This window comes from Canis lupus, chromosome 10, assembly GCF_011100685.1.
Source record: "Canis lupus familiaris isolate Mischka breed German Shepherd chromosome 10, alternate assembly UU_Cfam_GSD_1.0, whole genome shotgun sequence".
Lineage (NCBI taxonomy): Eukaryota > Metazoa > Chordata > Mammalia > Carnivora > Canidae > Canis > Canis lupus.
Window position 1 is genome coordinate 14,299,395 of NC_049231.1, and position 20,663 is coordinate 14,320,057.

General features: G+C 41.4%; 1 protein-coding gene across 1 annotated transcript in view; it reads left to right on the forward strand.

Moving 5' to 3' along the window:
• TRHDE (thyrotropin releasing hormone degrading enzyme) overlaps window positions 1-20,663 on the forward strand; it is a 371,687-nt gene that overhangs the window by 183,076 nt on the left and 167,948 nt on the right. The window contains 3 exon segments of the mRNA XM_038550024.1: window positions 12,253-12,407; window positions 16,213-16,255; window positions 16,258-16,325. Of these exon segments, the coding sequence (XP_038405952.1) occupies window positions 12,253-12,407; window positions 16,213-16,255; window positions 16,258-16,325 (266 nt within the window).

Genomic DNA, 20,663 nt, shown 5'->3' on the forward strand with positions numbered 1-20,663 from the left:
CACCAACTCCTGTGTCTCGTGCTTTCACTTTTCAGGACCCTTGTGATTATAGTGGGTGCATCTGGATGATCCGGGTTGCTCTTCCATTTTAAGGTCCACTGATTAGCAAGTTTTTATATGTGCCTTAGTTTCTGTTTGCCAAGTAATCTAATATGTTCACAGGTTCTGGGTATTAGGCTGTGGACATCCTTGGAGGGGCATTTGGTGATCCACCATAAAACCTAACAGCTATCTAGAACTTGCCACTTCTAGGTGCAATTCTAAGAAACTCACATGGATGAATTCATACAGTCGTCAAGAGCTGTGAAGGGTCTGAGATTTTTACCTTACCCTATTTGCGAGCCTGACAGGTCATCCTGGCGTTGTTTCATGAGTGCTTGCAGGGGACACAGAATTCCTGGTTTAGAGATAAAATCTTTACTGCTCTAGGGGTAGCCAGAGATTCAGTATTTTTTGTGCCAGTTCCTTGAGTCCCAATTCCCAAGAGCAATGCAAGGAGGGCCAGGTGATGCCTGCAAATGCGCCAGATTATATTACAGGTGAGGAACCTGAGCCTATAAAGCCTGATTCTTTTATAAAATGATGCTATCTGTGCCTGTCCTTTGCTGTGGACAGGACACTATCTCTATTTTTTGCTATACATATATTCTTAAAAAGACAGCTTGGAATGAAAAGCCATCAGTATCCGTGCTCATAAGACATAAGAAATGTGAGAGACCCTTGAGAATTGTGTTCCAACAGTAGCCCTCACGGTAACCCTGTGAAATAGTTGCGATTATAATCATCTCCATTCTACAGGTAGAGAAAATGGGGGACAGAAATGATAAGTAACATGCCTCATTAAGTAGCAGAATTGATTTTGAACCTAGGCTGCCTGGCTTCAGAGCCCATGTTCTTAATCTCTGCTATGTGCTGCGTCCATTATACCAGGTGCTCATCGTGGCATTTGCACTGTACTGCAGCTTCCTTCACGTCTGTCCATAATGTCCCTACTTTTTAACTTGACTGTATCCCCCATTGGTTTCTACACCTCAAGAGGGGTTAATGGGGAAGTATCTTTAGTGTTTAGGGTTTATATATCCTGTGTCCAGATCAGTCTGGGCCTGTATTAGGTAATGAGTCAGTGTTTTAGGAATAAATGAAACTGCATCATAAGTGAAACCTTAATAGAGAGAAACCTTTACTTCCAATCTACATTCTCTTAGATAATAGCAAGTCTTTGTTATATAACAAGCATTAGTCAATTTGACTTGTTACCAGATGATGAAGATAGGGGTCATTCAGTGTGTGTTCAATGTTTATGCCTAATCATGCCCATTAAAGCAAAGACCATGAGTTTGGAAAGTGCTTGAAGGAAGATGCAAAATATGGTGATGGAAATTAAAGTAGAACTAATTTAAAAAATTAAATGGGTGAGAAAATGACAAATGGTCCTTGTGCGTATAGGCAAAGTCCTTTCGCATAGAAATCCTTTTTCAGGGGAAAAGGAAATTAGGCAACACGTGAAAAGCATTCCTCCTTTGCAATTGACAGTAATCAGTAAGTGTCGGGGAAAAAAGTGATTGCAGAAATGAAAAAAAAAGTCTTTTGAATATGTGGCAGGAGGATCAGCAAAAACATAGACTGCATATTATGGCCTAATGCTACTTTGTGAGAACGCTAGGAATTTGAGAACTTAAATGCTAAGCTTGTGAATACAAGTGGTACTGATGAAAATTCTGTTACAGGCCAAAATGTGTAGTTGAAATTAGCCTTTTTTTTTTGATAGAAAGATGCCCCAATAAAAAGTCCATCAGGAGAAAGTGTGTTTTGTTTTAAGCTTTGAAGGACTGAGTCTTTCTTAAATTTGGTGGAATGCATCCAGGGAAGAGCAAAGCTTAAGCTACTCTTTGTCAAATGAACTTAAAAATGGCCATTTAGATGTCTTTCAACAGATGAATGGATAATGAAGATGTGGTCTGTATACACAATGGAATATTCCTCAGCCATCAGAGAGGATGACTACCACCATTTACATTGATGTGGATGGAACTGGAGGGTGTGATGCTGAGTGAAATAAGTCAGTCGGAGAAGGACAGTCATCATATGGTTTCACTCATTTGTGGAATAGAAGACATAGTGAAAGAGACCTTAAGGGAAGGAGGGAGGATGAGTGGGGAAAAATTAGAGAGGGAGACAAACCATGAGAGACTCCTAACTCTGGGAAATAAAGAAAGAGTTGCAGAAGGGGAGGTGGGTGGGGAGACGGGGTCACTGGGTGACAGGCACCGAGGAGGGCACGTGATGGGATGAGCCCCGGGTGTTATACTATATCTTGGCAAATTGAATTAAAATAAAATAGAAAGTGTAAAATAAATAAAGACTTTTACTCTAGATTAAACAAAACAAAACAAAAAGGCCATTCAGAACCTAACCAGTTTGTGAGTAAAAAAAAATAACCCAAAATACAAAAAATAACTTTAGAATTTGCACTTGCAAAGTTGCTTGGAAACAAGTTGCTTGTTTCCATTTTATAAATACTAGTAATAGGTGATTTCTATGGATTCTATCTTGTTTATATTACTATTTCGAACATAATTTATATTTCTCGTAGCCACATGTGATTGTTAGAGCAAGGAGTTTCAATTTTTATACTTAAGCATAGATGCATGTGTATATAATACCTTTGAGCAAGTGCTGGTCATGGCATAATCAAAATATAACATTTTTTTTTACCTGCTATACCTTAAAAACTTACTTAGCATCCTTGAACGATAATATGGAAATGTCCTATAATGTAGTCTCTTTGTTTTGTTCGCTCATTCGTAGATAGGTCCTGTATCACTTTATAGGATAACATAAACTCACAATTCAAAAATTAAAATGCCTAATGTGACATATTAGCCAATACTTCATCTTTGGTCAAAGATAAGATTCATCCTTTCTAAGCTAAAGCCCGCAATGCTTTCAAGTCCTGAAGGTGGGGATGGACTGGAAAGATCCCAACTAGTGAGAGCGTCGACTCATCACGTTTGGTACTTAAGACTGAGTGCTTGACATGGACCAGCTCATCTAATCTGCATGACCACCTGCAGAGAAGGCACCAGTAATATCTCCATTTTATCCACGAGGAAGTGCAAACTGAGAGAGATTAAGCCGTGTGTCCCACGTTCCCCAGCTAGTCAGCATTAGACCTGAGTTTGGATCCCAGACCGTGTGGACTCCAAAGCTCCAGCGTTTAAGGGTTTGGTTCCCTGCCCTCTGCCAAGAAGGCCTGGGCAGCAGAGCTGGAAAGAGAGCCTCGACTGTGATTGAGATGTTACTAGGATGCAGCATGGGGACAGCACTGGGGGTGCAGTTTAAAGGGTGACCTGGGGCAGAACAAAGAAGGAGGGGTTAGGTCAGAGGTTGGGGATTTGCAAGCAAGGTGGATTTTTTTTTAAAGATTTTATTTATCCATTCATGAGAGAGAGGCAGAGACACAGGCAGAGGGAGAAGCAGACTCCACGCAGGGAGCCCGACGTGGGACTCAAACCCAGGACTCCAGGATCACACCCTGGGCCAAAGGCAGGCACCAAACCACTGAGCCATCCAGGGATCCCAGCAAGGTGGATTTGAGTGGAGGACCTGGGGCGGAGTTCAGAACGCTTCTGTGACTCTGGAGGGAGTGCGTCTGAGTGCCACTCGGCGGAGGACTTTATTTTTTTTTATTTTTTTATTTTTTTAAATGTTTATTTATTTATGATAGTCACAGAGAGAGAAAGAGAGAGAGGCAGAGACACAGGCAGAGGGAGAAGCAGGCTCCATGCACCGGGAGCCCGACGTGGGATTCGATCCCGGGTCTCCAGGATCGCGCCCTGGGCCAAAGGCAGGCGCCAAACCCCTGCGCCACCCAGGGATCCCGGCGGAGGACTTTAAAGAACAGGAAGAGCACCTCCCGGGACAGAGAACCTCGGGCCTGGTGACCAGAGTTGCAGCACTTAATGCTCTTTCTTAGATGGGTATTGGCCGTGGTTATGTACCTGTTTGGTGTGCAATACCAGCAAAACCAGCCGTAAGCTATAGTCAGCGTAAGTTGTCATCACAAGGAAGATTATTTCGCAATCAATTTTTGAACATCAGCCATGTTCTTGGCACTGCGCTAGGCTCTGGAAATGCAGCGATTGAAGTGAAAAATGACCTGCCTTTGCAGAGGTGAAGTTCAGTTGGGTTGGTGTTCCAGCTTAGATGCAGTCTCCCCACGAGGTTTTCCAGCCCACCTACTCTGACCGGGAGGTATCCTCCCCACAACCTCTTATTCTTTAACATCCCCTGTGTCATTTTCATGTCGGTCCCCATCCTAATCTCATCTCATTTTATTTATTTATCTGAGTATTTTCGGCTCCTTCTCACTCCCTCTAACTATCCTGTAGCCCCAGAGCTGGAATGTGAGCTCCGTGGGAGCCAGATCATCGTCAGACGCCTCTCCTGAGATGGAGTATGGATTCGACAAACATGATGGATGACTGGATGGATGGAGAAATCTACTACACAAACAGGAAAAATAAAGAAGATTAGTCATTCCCATGAGAGAGACTTATGGATTTTTCCTTGTTATGAGACCCCAAACTTCTAGGATTAATGTGTGGCACTTTGGATGTTCTGAGCAGAACCAACCCATACCCAACCTCATACCCAACCAGGACCCAGGACTGCTCTGTAGGGAAAGAGGTTCTCCCTCTGGTCTTACTCCAAGCTTGACAGCCGCTCTCACCTCAGAGCAGGGCTAGAGGGGTTGCTGCTGAGGTGGTGCTCTTGAGTTACAGGGGGTCAAACTTCTTTCTTTGGTATTTAGCCTCTTATCTCCCAGGACTTTCTATCCTGTTTCAGGCTCAAGTTTGAAGTCTGGGTCATCGTGAGTTCTCGTCTTAGCAGGAACTCTCTTACCACTCTCAGCATATTTAGATAAATATATGGGTGGCAAATGCAGAATGAACTGGCAAGTGGGGGTGTGGAGAGTGGAGGCAGGATTGACTGGCAAAGAAATGTTGTGAGGAGAGCCGGGACTTTAGGGAGTCTGGCCTAGTCAAAGGACGAAGTGTCGGGGTAGAGCAAGACGATGGACACGTACCTAGAGGTCATGTGTCAAATGGCATCTCGTCTACCCTTTTGACTCTTAGAACATGGTGTGTGAACTGGATATTGTGGCAGAAAGTATCGGAGCTGAAGGACACGAGACTCTACACTAGAGCCAGGCCTTGGGTGGGCCTGGATGTCTACCGGAGGGCACCTTATTCTGGATGTCTACCGGAGGGCACCTTATTCTGGATGACTACCGGCGATGATCTGTGCACCTGCAATCAGACTGCGGCGCAGAGGAGAGGCCTGATATTACACACTTTTTTTTTTTTTTTTTTTGCTAGTGGCCATTTCATAATGTAGAGTACATTAGAGTAGGTATTTACAAAGATATGCATCAGAACTGCCACTGATACTGTGCATGTGGTATTTGTATGTGTTTGTACGTATTATTAGACCCGGTTTGCTGATTCTTGGGGCCTCTCCACGTAGTTTCAGTGTTCCCCTTAGCATAGTGTTGTGAGGGTAGCCAGACCTTTTCCGTGGTGATTGACTTTCCTTCAGTGTGCAAAAGAGGAAGTTGCAAGGTTATCTTTAGGTTTAAGCCAGATTAAAGGGAGGGATCTATTCCAGAAGGAAGAGCGCCCGGGGGAGCTATCCAATAACAGTCTATCATCAAGGAGCTTCCATATTTTCCTCTGGAGCTCAAAGAGCTTCTGGGCATGTGGGAGGTGACAGGTGACATTTGAGTGGGTGAGAACATTCAAAGAAAACTAGTAGAAGGAGTCAAATAAAAAAAAAAAAAAGAAAAAAAGAAAACACAAAACAACCCACAGATGGAAATCCTGGGAACTTTGATTTTTCCAAAGTCAGGATAACAAGAAAATAAATCCCAAACAAACAAGCAGCAACGATCAGATAGGCTGGTCTCAGAAGTGGGGAGGGCCGTGGATATCCTGTTATGACAGATCGTAATCAACAAGCAGGATGATAATTCTCAGCCATTTCAAGCAAATACGAACTGAGAAGGGTGCGTGAGATTTTGCGGTTTCAGTTAGCGAGAGCTATTTCGACATGATGTTAAAGGTAGAAAGCAAATTATAGTGCTTTGAAGGAAGCAAGAAGAGGAAGTCAGATTTTTATGTTAATGTTTGTAATTGCATTTCCTGGCATTCTATGAATATTTGCTATCTGCCTATAGTTTTAAAAATTCTAGTAATTAATTGGAAACAGAGTACTATGCATAATTTTATCCAGGATTTTCTTTGAATTTCCAAGTAAATTAGATTCTGAAACATTTGAATTTTCTTCTGTTTTCAAGGCATATTAAAGGGGATGGTTGCACATTCTAATGGATGTAGGCTCATGACAAATTTATGTTTGCAAAAATTAAAATAACCCAATTCATTGTGAATAAATCTTAAGAGCTTCAAAGTGAAGCAAAAGAATATTTCACTTACTGAGGGCACTTTTAAAAAGCAGGTTCATTGAGGTATAGTAAGGGCAGTAAATGGCACACGTTTAAAGTGGAGTTTGATTATTTAAGATATATTTATATATTATTATTAATTATATAATATAATCATAATAAATTAATATATTATTAATAATATATTAGTATATATAATTATTTATATATTATATATTTATATAATATGTTTATGTTATATATATGTTACATATATATATATATATATATATATATATATATATATATATAAAAACATGAAATCATCATCCTAATGAGCATATCCTTCACCCCCAGAAGTTCCCTGTTGTGGTCTTTTAACACTCCCATCTTTATCCCCAGGAGACTACTGATCTGCTTTGTGACACCATAGGTTAGTTTGCATTTTCTAGAATTTCATGTCAATGCATGATTCATACCATATGTATATATATCTTCCTTTTTACTCAGTATAATTATCTTGGAATTCAACTTTGCTATGTGTATTGATAGTTCACTTCTTATTGCTGAATAGTTTCGTTGATATACCACATTATCCATTGTGTCGATAGACATTCATTTCCAGTTTTTGGCTATTGGAAGTAAAACCGTTAGGAACACGTGTGTGTGTCAGTGCTTATGTGGATATATGCTTTGTGAAAGGTTCTTTTTTTTAGGATTGGTCCATTTATTTTAGAGAGAGAAAGAAAGTGAGCAAGTGGGGGGAGGAGGGCAGAGGGAGAGAAACTTCATCAAGCAGACTTCCCGCTGACTGGAGAGCCCGACCTGAGCTCCACTCCACAACCCACGAGGTCATCACCTGAGCTGAAATCACAAGTTGGATGCTCCACCAGCTGAGCCACCCCAGTGCCCCCAAAAGTATTCCTAAAATATAAAACCATATCCAGATATGAACAATATTAAGAGTCCTTACGTTGTAAAGATGTAGGGCAGAGCGGCCCAGTTGAAATCTCTCTCAGTGGTTGTTAGAACAAAACCCGAGCTTCTCATATCCCACTACTAGGTCATCATGTGGGTAGTGGCATCACCTAAATGTTTCAGCTCCACTTCCCCGCTTCTGCTATCCACCGACATGGCTCCCTGTGTCTATCATACAGCCTTTCTGGGTGTGAGAAGCTGCCTCCTATTACTGAGCTGTCTGTGTTTTACTCTGTTCTCCGCCACTTTTTCTGAGTCTGGCTCCATTGGCTCAGGAGTTCTGGGGTGGTTGGTGCATGGCCTTATCACCCAGGGCTCCCCTCTGTGCCCTCAGCTGTCTGGAAACCCACGGGTAGCCAGGCCTCCATTAGTGGTTTCTCTGGCACCACCTTTAGCTGTGCCCTCACCAGACCCCTTGTGCGGCCACTTAGGCTTTTGCCATCTGATCGCTGCTCCCCGGGGTACCTTCTTCTTTACCACAAACTCCTAGAGTCTGCGTCTGCCTCATGTCAGGAATCTTCTCTCTGTGCCAGTGGAGCCGATCCAAATTCCAGCGCGGGGCCTCATCTTCTCACGTACTTCTGGGGACTGACTAGTGTCAACCCCTGAGAACGTGGCTTACAGAGGGGCCTCTGTTTTCAGTTGGTGTGGTCCAGAGGGTCGTCCCTAAGCCCATGTGTTCCTTCACGTCGGTGACACCAGACGGGCTGCTACTGCTGTTGTCATGGGCTGGTGGTGGACAGTGTGGTTCTCTTGCCTACTTTGGTCATGTTTAGGGAAGGTCTCAAAACCTTAAGTAGGAGAAGGTCTATTTGTTATGTATTTGCAATTTGTCCTTCTTTATCTCCTTCAGCCACACTGACCTTGTTCCCATGTGTCCAGTGTACCCGTCTCATTTCCTCCTTGGGACCTTTACATCTGCCCTCCCTTCTTAGAACACACGTCTACAAGTCTTTGGATAGCTGGCTTCTAACGTTGTTCACACGTCACGTGACAGGTGAGCACCTTAGGAGGCCTGCCTTGGCCACACGGCACGGACCCCATCAGTCAATCACCATCTTACTCATGTTGTCTTTGCAGAACTTACTGTTCACTGAATTTCCTTCATTTACTCTGTTGATTGAACCCATCCTCCAGCACGCGCCGACATGCCCTTGGAGCAGGGAGCAAGGAGAGCTCAAAGGACATGGCAGTTCTTCTATTGAGCAAAGGAGATATTCCATAAATACTCGTGGCAGTGGCTGCAGGTAGTACCTCTGACTGCCTGTTGGAATCCTATGAGCTTTTGATGTCCAACTCAAAGACTAACTCTTTCAGAACTTCTCCAACCAGATGTGTCCTCTTGTGCACAGCAATTCTTATTCTTTATCTCCAGTATTAATGCTGTCAGGTACCCATTCTTAGATTAAAATGTAGTGGATATGGGATCATATTGATGTATTTGAATACATATCTTAGACTTGAGGATACAGCAAATGATGAGATGTTCATTGAAATGATGAATCAATGACAATCAACCGTAAGACTACTGACTGTTTTATTCTTTTTCTTTCTTTTTTTTAAATTTTACTTATTTATTTATTCATGAAAGACAGAGAGAGAGAGGCAGAGACACAGGCAGAAGGAGAAGCAGGCTCCATGCAGGGAACCCGATGTGGGACTCGATCCTGGGTCTCCAGGATCACGCCCTGTGCTGAAGGCAGGCGCTAAACTGCTGAGCCACCCGGGCTGCCCTATTCTTTTTCTTATTATGAAATATTTAAAGCATACAGAAAAGAAACAATAATATTATAAATAATATCCATGTACCCATCACCCGCTTTAAAGAAAATTAATATTAAAGACAGATTTGAAATCCCTTTTGTGACCATCTGCAGTACTGTGATTTATTTATTTTTATTTTTTAAAAAAGATTTTAATTATTTGAGAGAGAGAGAGAGAGAGAGAGAGGTAGACTCCCTGCTGAGCCCAATGAAGACGCTATCCTAGGATCTCAAGATTCATGACCTGAGCCAAAGGCAGATGCTTAACTGACTGAGCCACCCAGGGGACCCTGTGATTAATAAGAAATATCTATTCGGTCATCTGAATGTCCAAATATGTATTTCTCATATATATTTGGTGTTCCTACAAGGTGTTCGGCTTACAGCTTCCAAAACCCTTGGAATTTCATAAGGGTTTGAGTCTTTGTTGAGTTCCTCTTAGTCAATGTTAGTATCTTGTTATGTTAATAAAGTGACTTTTGGAACCCACCTAGGAGGGGGGCTGAACTGATCATGGTGGAACCAATCACATGACTGGGGAGATGGGAAGTTCAGTCCTACCCTCTGGCCCTCTCCTCCAGGGAGGGAAAAAGGGCTGGAGATCCAGGTCCATTGCCAACGGCCAATGGATTAGTCAGTTATGTCTGCGTAGCAAAGTCTCTGTGAAATCCCCAAGGAATGGAGTTCAGAGGGCCTCCCCGGGAGTGAACAGATAGAGATTTGGGGGCATGGAAGCTTCACACCCTTCGTCCATACCTTGCCTGTGCATCGCTCCCAACCAGTTGTTCCTGAGTTCTATCCTTTTATAGTAAGCTGGTAACCCAGTAAGTACAAGTGTTTCCCTGAGTTCTGTGGACTCTCTAGCACATTAACCGAACTTGAGGAGGAGGTCATGGGAGCCGCTGATGCATAGCCAGCCGGCTGCAAGTATAGGGAACGGCCTGGCCTTATGACTAGCATCTTGAGTGAGGGTCCAGGGCAGTCGTGGAGGACTCAACTGGAAACTCGTGGAATTTAATGCTGTCTCCAGGTAGAGAAGATGAATTCTCATATGCTCCAGTCTCCCAGACTTGCTTGATGGTAAGGGACTCAGCCCTAACCCTGTGCTGAAGTGGGATCCGTCTCTTAAAAGACTGGCCCTCATCCTCTTGCTGCCCTTTCTTTCCCGAAGCAGTCATGTTTCTGAATTTGGTGTTTATCATTGCTACGCGTGTGTGATTGCGTGTGCATTTACCCCTCTATCTGGGTATGTGTGTGCAGGTGTGAGTATCCGTATTCAACATACGATATTACTCTGCTTCTTTGTTTAAGTAGTACACGGGAAAGGTCATTTTACACCTTACTTGTTCCCTCAACATTATGCTTTTCAGATTTCCATATAGATTATGTAGTGTAAGAATCTAGGGGTAAGACTGTGTATTTCAGTTGCTTTATTTTAGCTATCTTAGAGTTTTCTTTGTCTACTACCTTGATAAAAGGCATTTGGTTTTCTCTCCCCCCCCCCTTTTTTTTAAGATTTTATTTATTTGAGAGAGAGAGATCGAGAGACAGAGCACATAAGCTGGGGGTGGGGGGCAGAGGGAGAGAGAAGCAGGCTCCCCTCCGGCAGGGAAACCGAAGCAGGACTGGATCCCGGGACCCTGGGGGATCATGACCTGGGCTGAAGGCAGACGCTCTACCTGCTAAGCCATCCAGGCGCCCCTCCCCTTTCACTCTTAAAAACAATACTGTAGCCAACACTTTGGTGCCATTTTTTTCTGGGCATCCTAGGTAGTGACTGTAGGGTTATTGGGCAATGGAGTGTTTGGGTCAGAGACTGAAGAAGACATTATCTCAGTGCCATGAAGAGGAAGGCCCTGGACTCAGGCTGCCTGGGTTCGACTCCTTTCCCAGCTTTCCCAAAGAGCAGTGAGCAGCAGCTATTTGCGGCCCTGATGAGCATGCATGCCCTGCCTCAACCCCCAGCGTCACGCAGTCAGCTTGGCTTAGGTCCCTTTGGCCCTGGTGGATCCTGCTGGAGCCAGTTCCCAGCTGCCACTGCCTGCCCCTGCAGCCAGAACCCAGCAGGACTGTGGCCTCACATGCAATCACTGCTTTGCATTTCTGTACCATTTCTGATCCATGAAGAGGTTTATTTTCAAGCCTGGAGATATTTTTTTTAGTCTTCCCTTTTAATATTTTATTTATCATTGCTCTGTGCTTGGAGCTGAGGGAGTACATCAAAGCATGAACTTATTGTGTCACCTTAACCAGAAGTTGCTATTACCTCCACAGCCTTTTAAAACAAGCACGCATCTTAGAATCATCTAATCATAGATTTTTGGAGCTGGAAGGGATCTCAGAGATAATGAAGGCCGATAACCTTATTTTATAGGTGAGGGAATTGTGGTCTGGAGAAATTAAGTGATTTACAGAGGTCATCTATCTGGTGAATGGTGGAGGGCAGGACCAGAACCAGAGCCTGCAGGTTCCCTCGGTAGTCCTTTGGCCACCCTGACTCCTGTTACAGTTTGGTCTCTAAGCTGTATTTGCACGCAACGTTTCATTTTTAACAGAGCTCAAAAAATAAAGGAGAATCTATGCAATTAGAAAAATGACACATCACATCTTTAAACTGATACAAGATGTCTTCTCTCGGGAAAAAAAAAAAAAAAGAAAATCTAAAGCAAAAGTAAGAGGACAATATCCACTGCATTGAGCCGAATATATTTTCATTAGAAGGCACAAAGCCTTTTGACTTGGTAGATTTCTGCTGCATTTGGTTTCCTTGACTTCCCGAGACTTATTAGGATGGGCCCATCAATAATGGTGCTGATACCTCCAGCCTCCTCCAGCGCTGGGCCTGAAAATGAACGGTGATGAATGGACACGGCCCACGTGCACAGGGATAGCCCATATTTCTGCTGTCATGTAGAAATGGCAGGTAGTTTAATTTAGAAAAAAAAATTACTGAGAAAGAGCAAATATTCCTTTCCATTCATTCGGATTTCTGGACTTTCTTAGGATATGAATTTAGAATCCGGCCTGTTTGTTAAAGCCTTTGGAATTGTTTTATTCTATTTCTAGATCTTTTAGCTGTGCCTAAGCATCCGTACGCTGCTATGGAGAACTGGGGACTAAGTATTTTTGTGGAGCAAAGAATACTGCTGGATCCCAGTGTTTCATCTATTTCTTATTTACTGGATGTCACCATGGTCATTGTTCATGAGATATGTCACCAGGTATGAGAAAAAAGAATCAGGTGTAAGTATAATTGCGCACTGTTGAGAATGCAGAATGAGTTCGGATATTTAGATTGGGACCTAAATTAGTATCCTCCCAATTAAGTTTTAATTATCTGGAGAGCACTGTGTAGTTCCTTCTGGATGGTACGTCCTTTTTTCTCAGAGGACAGCACAGACAAAAGCAAACACGCTGATGATATTGAATAAACACCTGTCACTCAGCTCCGTTGAGGAGTGAGATGGCACTGCCACCCAGCAGCCTCTTTGGAGACCCTGCCCAGTCACGATTCCGTGTCAGCCTTGCTTTATTTTCTTGTGATTATTGGTGTGTGTATATGGTAAGTGCAGTGATGGCAGTGATGTATTGCGCTGCTGCAAGACGCAGCGGAGTTTTGTGTACGTGTCAAAATTTGCTTTGGCTGAAATCAATTTGTTATTCCCTTTTTCCCATCACATAGACACTTAGGAAGTCTTTCCCTAACTCAGCCATAGACTCTTTGTTCTCAAATGATTGATATATATATATATATATATATATATATATTATTTATTTATTTATTTATAAATATATTTTTATTTTATATATATATATTTATAAATATATATATATTTTTGGTTTGGCATGTTTAGAAATTCTTATGTAAATTAGCCAACTTTGTAGTGAAGCAGAGATAAAATTAATTTCATTTTGATTTTGATGCATTTTCTTACAACGAGTGGAAGGTATCACGGAGACTTTGCAATGCTTATTTGAAACTTCATTCTAGTAAAAAAAAAAAAAAAAAGGAAAAAGAAAGACTACTGAAAATCAATGTTCATGCTCATAGACAGCCGAACCTTGTCCTGGTTTAGCCACGTAGTTTCAAGTGAAGACACTGGAAATCTCTTTATGAGACTGTCTGGCTTTCATTTGTTGTATGAACCCAAAGCCTTTTTTTAAAAAAGCCAGAAAAACTCCAGGAAGGAACCGTGTGAAAATCCTGCTGGTGAAAGCACGTGAACTGCCGACTGCTAACGCACCAGCAGAGGTTTAATGATGGGTTGGCCCTGGGCCACACGGCTGCCTCCTGTACCTGTACCTGCCAGCCGGCCAGGTGGGCCACGTCCTCAGCGCCGGGCCGCGAAGGGTCCCCCCACTGTGCTGGCCACAGCTTTCCCGGGACACCTGGCGATTCCTGGAGGGTGAGCTCCCCTCTGGCACGTCAGAGGCCCCAGCGTCTTGTCCACTCATGCTGATGTGTTGGCTCCTGGCGCTGCTCTCACGGCTCGTGGGCGTGTGTTACTCTCGTGTTCGCCCCCCTGCGACGGCGGGCCAGAGTCTGGGGGACCACAGCTCCCCCTCTGCTCCCAAACGATCGCCTCCACGGCCCTGTCTCCCACCTGCGTGTGTGGTCACCGTTTGGAAGACGGTCTTTCCGCTTAAGGAAGAAGCATGCGTTTTTGATTAAGAATAACCATTACTGGGCAGCCCGGGTGGCCCAGCAGTGGAGCACCTGCCTTCGGCCCAAGGCTTGGCCCCGGGGTTCCGGGATCGAGTCCTGCATCGGGCTCCCTGCATGGAGCCTGCTCCTCCCTCTGCCTGGGTCTCTGCCTCTCTCTCTCTGTCTCTCTCATGAATAAATAAATACAATCTTAAAAAAAATAACAATTTTTTTTAGACATCAGCCGCTTGCTGGTCACCCACCCAGACTCCTGTCTTCCTCGTGGTTCAGTTAGGGAGCCCCTTGGGCAGGCGGCACTGGTGACTGCGGCGAGGCTTCGGGCGCCAGGGCCCGCTCCACGGGGCTCCTGGGCTGGGCCTGAGCCCACGCCGCCTGCCTCTCCGTCCGTCCCTTAAATGTCTCATTCCCACCCGGGGCTTCACGCTCAGTGTTGCCTACATCTGCCTGGAACCTCCTTCCCAAGGCTTTCTCATGACTGCCTCCTTCTTAGCATTGAAGTCTCGGCTCTGATGTCACTGGCTGGGACGGAGCATTCTTGCTTTGAGGATCTAAGGTGGCTCCTCCCCCATTACACAGACTTTGCAATGCTAATTTCAATCTTGATTCTAGTAAAAAAAGAAAAAAAAAACCTGAAAATAAATGACACATTTTATCAGGATCTGAAATTGTGTCATTCATTTGCTTATATGTTTTTTTTTTTTTTTTTAATTTTGTATCTCATCTCATCCTCCTTGGCTCCACAATGAAAAGGGACATTTTCTTATTTTCTTTTTCTTTTCTTTTCTTTTCTTTTCTTTCTTTTCTTTTCTTTTCTTTTCTTTTCTTTTCTTTTCTTTTCTTTCTTTTCTTTTCTTTTCTTTTTTTCCTTTTCTTCTTTTCCTTTCCTTTCCTTTCCTTTCCTTTCCTTTCCTTTCCTTTCCTTTCCTTTCCTTTCCTTTCTTCTTTTCTTTCTTTTCTTTTCTTTTTTTTTTAGATTTTATTTATTTATTCATGAGAGACCCAGAGAGAGAGAGACATACACAGGCAGAAGGAGAAGCAGCTCCATGCAGGAGCCCAATGTGGGACTTGATCTTGGGACTCCGGGGTCATGCCCTGGGGTGAAGGCAGCACTAAACTACTGAGCCACCTAGGCATCCCAGAGAGACATATTCTAATTTTCATTATCACATCCAAGGTCTTTAGGAACACTCCGGGCATATAATGTTTTTGTTTTTATTTTTAATAAAAAGAAAAAGATTTTCTTTAACTTTTTGCTGAACTAAAGAAGGATTTCAGAGTGGTGCATCACGATCTAATTAAAACACCAATTAAACCTGCCAACATTATTGGGGCACCCGGGTGGCTCAGTTGTTTAAGCATTGGACCCTTGGTTTTGGTTCAGGTCATGACCTTAGGGTGTTGAGATTGAGTTGCATGTGCAGCTCCATGCTGGGCCCGGAGCCTGCTTAAGATTTACTCTCTCCCTCTCATCCCCCACCCCCACTAGCTTTTTTTTTTTTTCCTCTCTCTCAAAAAAAATATGACAGCATTATTTTTCATGAAAGAATTTAGAGATTTTTTTTGAAGATTCATGAGAATCAGAGAGAGGCAGAGAGACAGGCAGAGGGAGAAGCAGGCTCCATGCAGGGAGCCTGACTTGGGACTCCATTCCTGGTCTCCAGGATCACGCCCTGGGCCGAAGGCAGATGCTCAACCACTGAGCCCCCCAGGCGTCCCTAGGGATTTTTTTTTTTTAACCTAACCCCTTATTATCAGAATATCATGGAGACTCAAGGGTGGAGCATCATGAAAGCCCTCAGTTCCTTCAATCAGCCAATGTTGTCTCTGAGCTGTCTGCACTGTTGCAAGGCAATGCTCCAAAGTAGCTTACCACGTAAGGCTGTATTTTCCATCTTCGGCCATCTCATTCTGCCTCCTGTATATTCAGCAGACATCTACCAACTCTGATTTCCATCCATTAGCCCTTGTTTGTTCCTTGTAGGGCCACAAGACACAAGTCTTTTCCTCTTCTGCACACTAGGCCTTCAAATATTTGAAAATAGCTGTCATCATTTTTTTTTTTCTCCTGAGTCTTGTCTTCTCCAGGTTAAATATTCTTTTTGTATTTCTTGATCATTATATTTTTGTTCTTCCCTAAATGCATTTATGAAAACAAACAAAACCAAAAAAAGTAGTGTCTCCCAAGTAGTTGAATAAATCAATAAACCAATAGTCTTGCCACAATACGTTTTAAGGTCACAAAATCTGCTGAGGAATGAATTCCAGTTTTGATAGTCATCGTTTAATACCTTTAACTTTAGATAAAATAATTCTGGGATGACTTTGATTTTATCTGATGCCCATTCTTTTTTCAATTGCAGTGGTTTGGTGACCTCGTGACCCCTGTATGGTGGGAAGACGTGTGGCTAAGGAAGGTTTTGCTCACTACTTTGAATTTGTTGGCACGGACTATCTCTACCCTGGCTGGAACATGGTAGGTACACATTTTTGGTTTGGAATTCCTAGTGAAAGGTTGCTCTGGTATTACAGAGCTTATATTATCACTAAAGGTGACTGAAAATACTGTCTGGAAAATCCCATGTCCAGGGACACCTGGCGGGCTCAGCGGTTGAGCATCTGCCTTCGGCTCAGGTCGTGACCCCAGGGTCCTGGGATTGAGTCCTGCATCGGGCTCCCTGCATGGAGCCTGCTTCTCCCTCTGCCTGTGTCTCTGCCTCTCTCTCTGGGTCTCTCAGGAATAAATAGATAAAACCTTTAAGAAAAAATCCCATGTCCAATAAGGAAAAGGTAACCAAAATTTAAATTTAACTGAAATTTGAAATATTCCGAAAGAGTTCTGTTTTATTTTATTAGAACCGAATAGAGTTTGATTGACTATAAATTGATTTGAAAATGTTACAGCTTTTCTTAATAGAAACATTTTAGATTGTTGCATTTGATAACGAAGGAAAATTCTTTAAAATTGCAAAGGTAACAGTAATTAGTAAGAAATGTTTTAAGTGTCTAGAGTATTTCAACATTTAGAGAAATGTAACCTTAATATTTCTTCATTGTGACTACAAATTACCTAAAATATTTGCTTATTTATAAAATATATGATGGTGGTAGATGTACTTTAGGATTAAATTACTTACTAAGATGTCATTAACTTCATGAAGCGTTATATACCTATACTCTAAGAACATATCTGCATGTCTGAACCTGAAGTCGGATTTGTTGTCCCTTAAGCAGTGATATTTCTAGAACATTCTCAAAGAAAAAGTAGAGGGAAGGTGTGGTTTTTATGTGTCTTTTAATATAAGTTTTTCATCTTATATGTTTCTATTCATCACTTAGAAACTATGTTATTAAATGAAACCCAAGGCGTATGTTGTTTTGGAACTTGAATTTTAAATTCAGTTGCAAAGAATTCACATTTCTCAACTTCCAGAAGCTCATATTTCACCTGTGCTCTCGCATAGACAGTAACATGTATTTACTTTACACTGCTCTTTTTTGATGTTTGAATTATTAATAGTGATTATCTAATTATCTGTCAGAATTATGAGCATGATTTGAGGACTTAAACCAAGGTGAAACGAGAAGGTGTCTGTAAGTCATGATATAACTTCTTTACCATAAATTCAATGAACTTCTGCTGAGTAAAAAATGTGATCATACATATCGCATAGAGGAGACGTGACAATTGTAATATTTTGATAGGTTTTAATTATATTCATGCAGCTTTATCCTTATTTTATAAAAGCGACATGGTTCACTTCTCTAAATAATGAGATAATTTTGCTTAGCCTTCTGTATCTAGTTATGTATGTATATATAACACAATTTTAAATATCTTACTTGAACTGTTTTATCATGGCATGGAAAATGATTGAAAATACCTTTAAAGAACTTGGAAGAAAAGTCAATCACCAATACCATATGATATTAATTATTTAAAGTATTCTTTTAACAAAAGTGAAATTTTAAAACAAGTGTTTAAGGATATTGAATATACTCCCCCAATTCCCTCAAAATATCTTTTGATTTTTAGGTGACTTTCAAGCAACTCTGTTTAAAATTTTCATTTAATTTTCATTATGCTGTGGATTATTGCTGATTTATAATTTCATTATGTTTCAATATTAAAAAAATGACCTTATTATGAATGACACACTACTCATATAGGTAAGCTTTTTTTTTTTTTTAAGTTCATTCAGCTATCGTAAAATCCCTCCTATTCATCATTATGAAAAATACATCTTGGATTAAGAAGTAATCAACAGAATTATACGTGGGCTGAAAACTGACAGCTTTTGATAGCTTTAGGATGGCAACATATCCCAGGTTTCGATGTCCTTATACTGGATTTTGTCTCTGAGTAATTTTTTTATATTCTTTCATCATTTTTATCAGGTAACTTATAAATGTAGGCCTCCTGGAGAACATAGTTACAAGATGTATTGAAAATGAACATAAAGAATAAATAATGCACCTGGGACTTTGTTCTTAATAGAATACGGACCATGAGCTAGAAGTCTAAAGACCTTGGGGTGGTAAGATACAGGGTTTTATTTCCAATAAATCCATATCTTATAATTAAGAAATGGGAATTAATGATGGCATAAGTACAGTGGTATAGAAGGCTCACCTTATTAAACTAATAAATGAAAGAATAAACCCCATTACAATTAATTAGGCAGTAGCGAGGAGGTACACGTCTTATGATGTCTCTTTATGCTCAGATTGTAAAGATTATACTTTCTGATCTTTGATTGCTTTTGATTTTTATTAGCCTTATTTAGTTTGTAGAGGACCTCAGTATACGAAAGTCGAAAAACCTATGAGAAGAAACTGTAAACAAGTTGCTCCCACGAATATCACTAATATCTTCTTTGCAAACAAAATTTTAAGAATAAGTTAGTCCCACAGATTAGAGGATATTAAGTGACTTTAAGGCTGTGCCAGCACTATTTTTCATAATGGCATCAGCAAGAGTGGAAGAAATACTAGAAAGAACAAGAGTGACAGCTGTGTCAGCAGTAACTCATACTATTGTGATATGCACAAAAGCTTACCTAGGAGCACAAGGCTTGGGCTTCGCTAGAGCTTAGCCTAAAATAGAAAAATCAGAAGTCAGGCCTGTGTCAGGAGTAAGGAATTTCAGGAAAGCTGACCTCTTTTGTCTCTAATCTCAAAAACACTGCTTTTATCATTTTTAGACACTGAGTCTCAAACGCTAAAATACCATTTCAATTTGCTAGGGTGATTGCTCTGACAATCTACTTTCAGTGGAATAGCAATAAAAAAAGCCCAGAATTGCATAATGTTGTTAAGGAAGTTCTTGTTCTGATTTGGGCCAGTATATGTGCTTGGTCTGCTTCAGAGAGTAAAATCTTAGATTTTGTGTGTGTGTGTGTGTGTGTGTGTGTGTGTGTGTTCAGAGCCAGTTTCTGATACAGAAGTAATCAGTTTTTATATTAGAAACACTATGTGGAGTAAAAACTGTTATGATAGTTTTGTTCCCAACAAACTAATGGAGCTTCCCATCTTATAGAGAGGAGCCTTTATGAGTAGTGTGAGGTAAGGTCAGGGGAATGGATTGGAAAGAAGAAATTCAGATTCCAGGAAAGCTGTTTCACCTCTTTGGTTCCTTCTTATCACTTGAAAAATGGGAGCAATTGTCCTGACTTACCAAGTTCGCAGAGTTTTTGTGAAGATAAAATAACTTGCAAGGTCTTTGAAATGTATGAGCCGCTATACAAATGTGCGTAGGCATCATGTACCTGGAAAATAAATGCTCCATTAGAAAGGTGCATTGATTTTATGTATAGATGCCCTAACATTTCCAAGCCCAGTCACCTGTTTTGACACCCTGGATTTATAACAATTATCTAAAGATTACAAAATAATTTTTATAATCTCTGTAACTAGGCTCGGTCTCATCAAATCAATTCTTATCTATACTGGCAAAGTGGATTATTCTATAGGAACATAAGCCTTATATAGTGTTTCATTAATCAAAGAGAAGTGTCAGGATCATCAGAAGCAACTTCTTCAGCTCAGGGCTAAGGATACATTTCAGGGGCACGTAGCCTTTTTGCTTGATGCTATTTCATCAAAGTTGGCTGTTAGTGACAACGTTATTGGCTGGGTCAAGTTACAGTATGATATCGATGACAGTCGTATTAAATCTCACTGTGTTCCTGGAAGGGAAGGAAAAAAAAAAAAAAAGGAAGACTCATTCAACATAACAGTACTCTTCAGTAATTCTTGATAATTTTAATTTTAAAGGAGTTTCAGTGCAGGAGAAAGATGCACGGTAAAATGCTAGTCTGAGGAATTCCTTATTTTACGGACCTGGTGCTGATGCAGGCAAAATCGCATCTCCCATGCATATTGCACACATTTTCATTATAGTTTGTATCTATGTCGGAGGCATCTCCTCCAGTGTCCTGAATGCAGCTTTGTGCTGCTCTAATGAGAATTATTAAGCACGAGTGTATGTTCTTTTGTTAAATGAATTGGGATTCTCTGGAGCTTCACAGAGCAATCACTTTGTATGCTGATAAAGTCTGCAGACTGGGAATTCTCCCTAAATTTTTATGAGGACACATACCTGGGCGTAAAGATAACTATTAATGGAGAATCATGCAACTAAACTTCATTATGCTAGATACTTAAGATACCTTAAAGTGTATTGCTCAAAACCTTGAAAAATCATTCTCAATTGTCTCCATCATGGATAGGACTTAACTAGTAAAAATGAATTCTCCCATTAAACGGAGTATCATTTTAATGTGCTGCAACAAAAATTGCCTGCTGAAGTTAA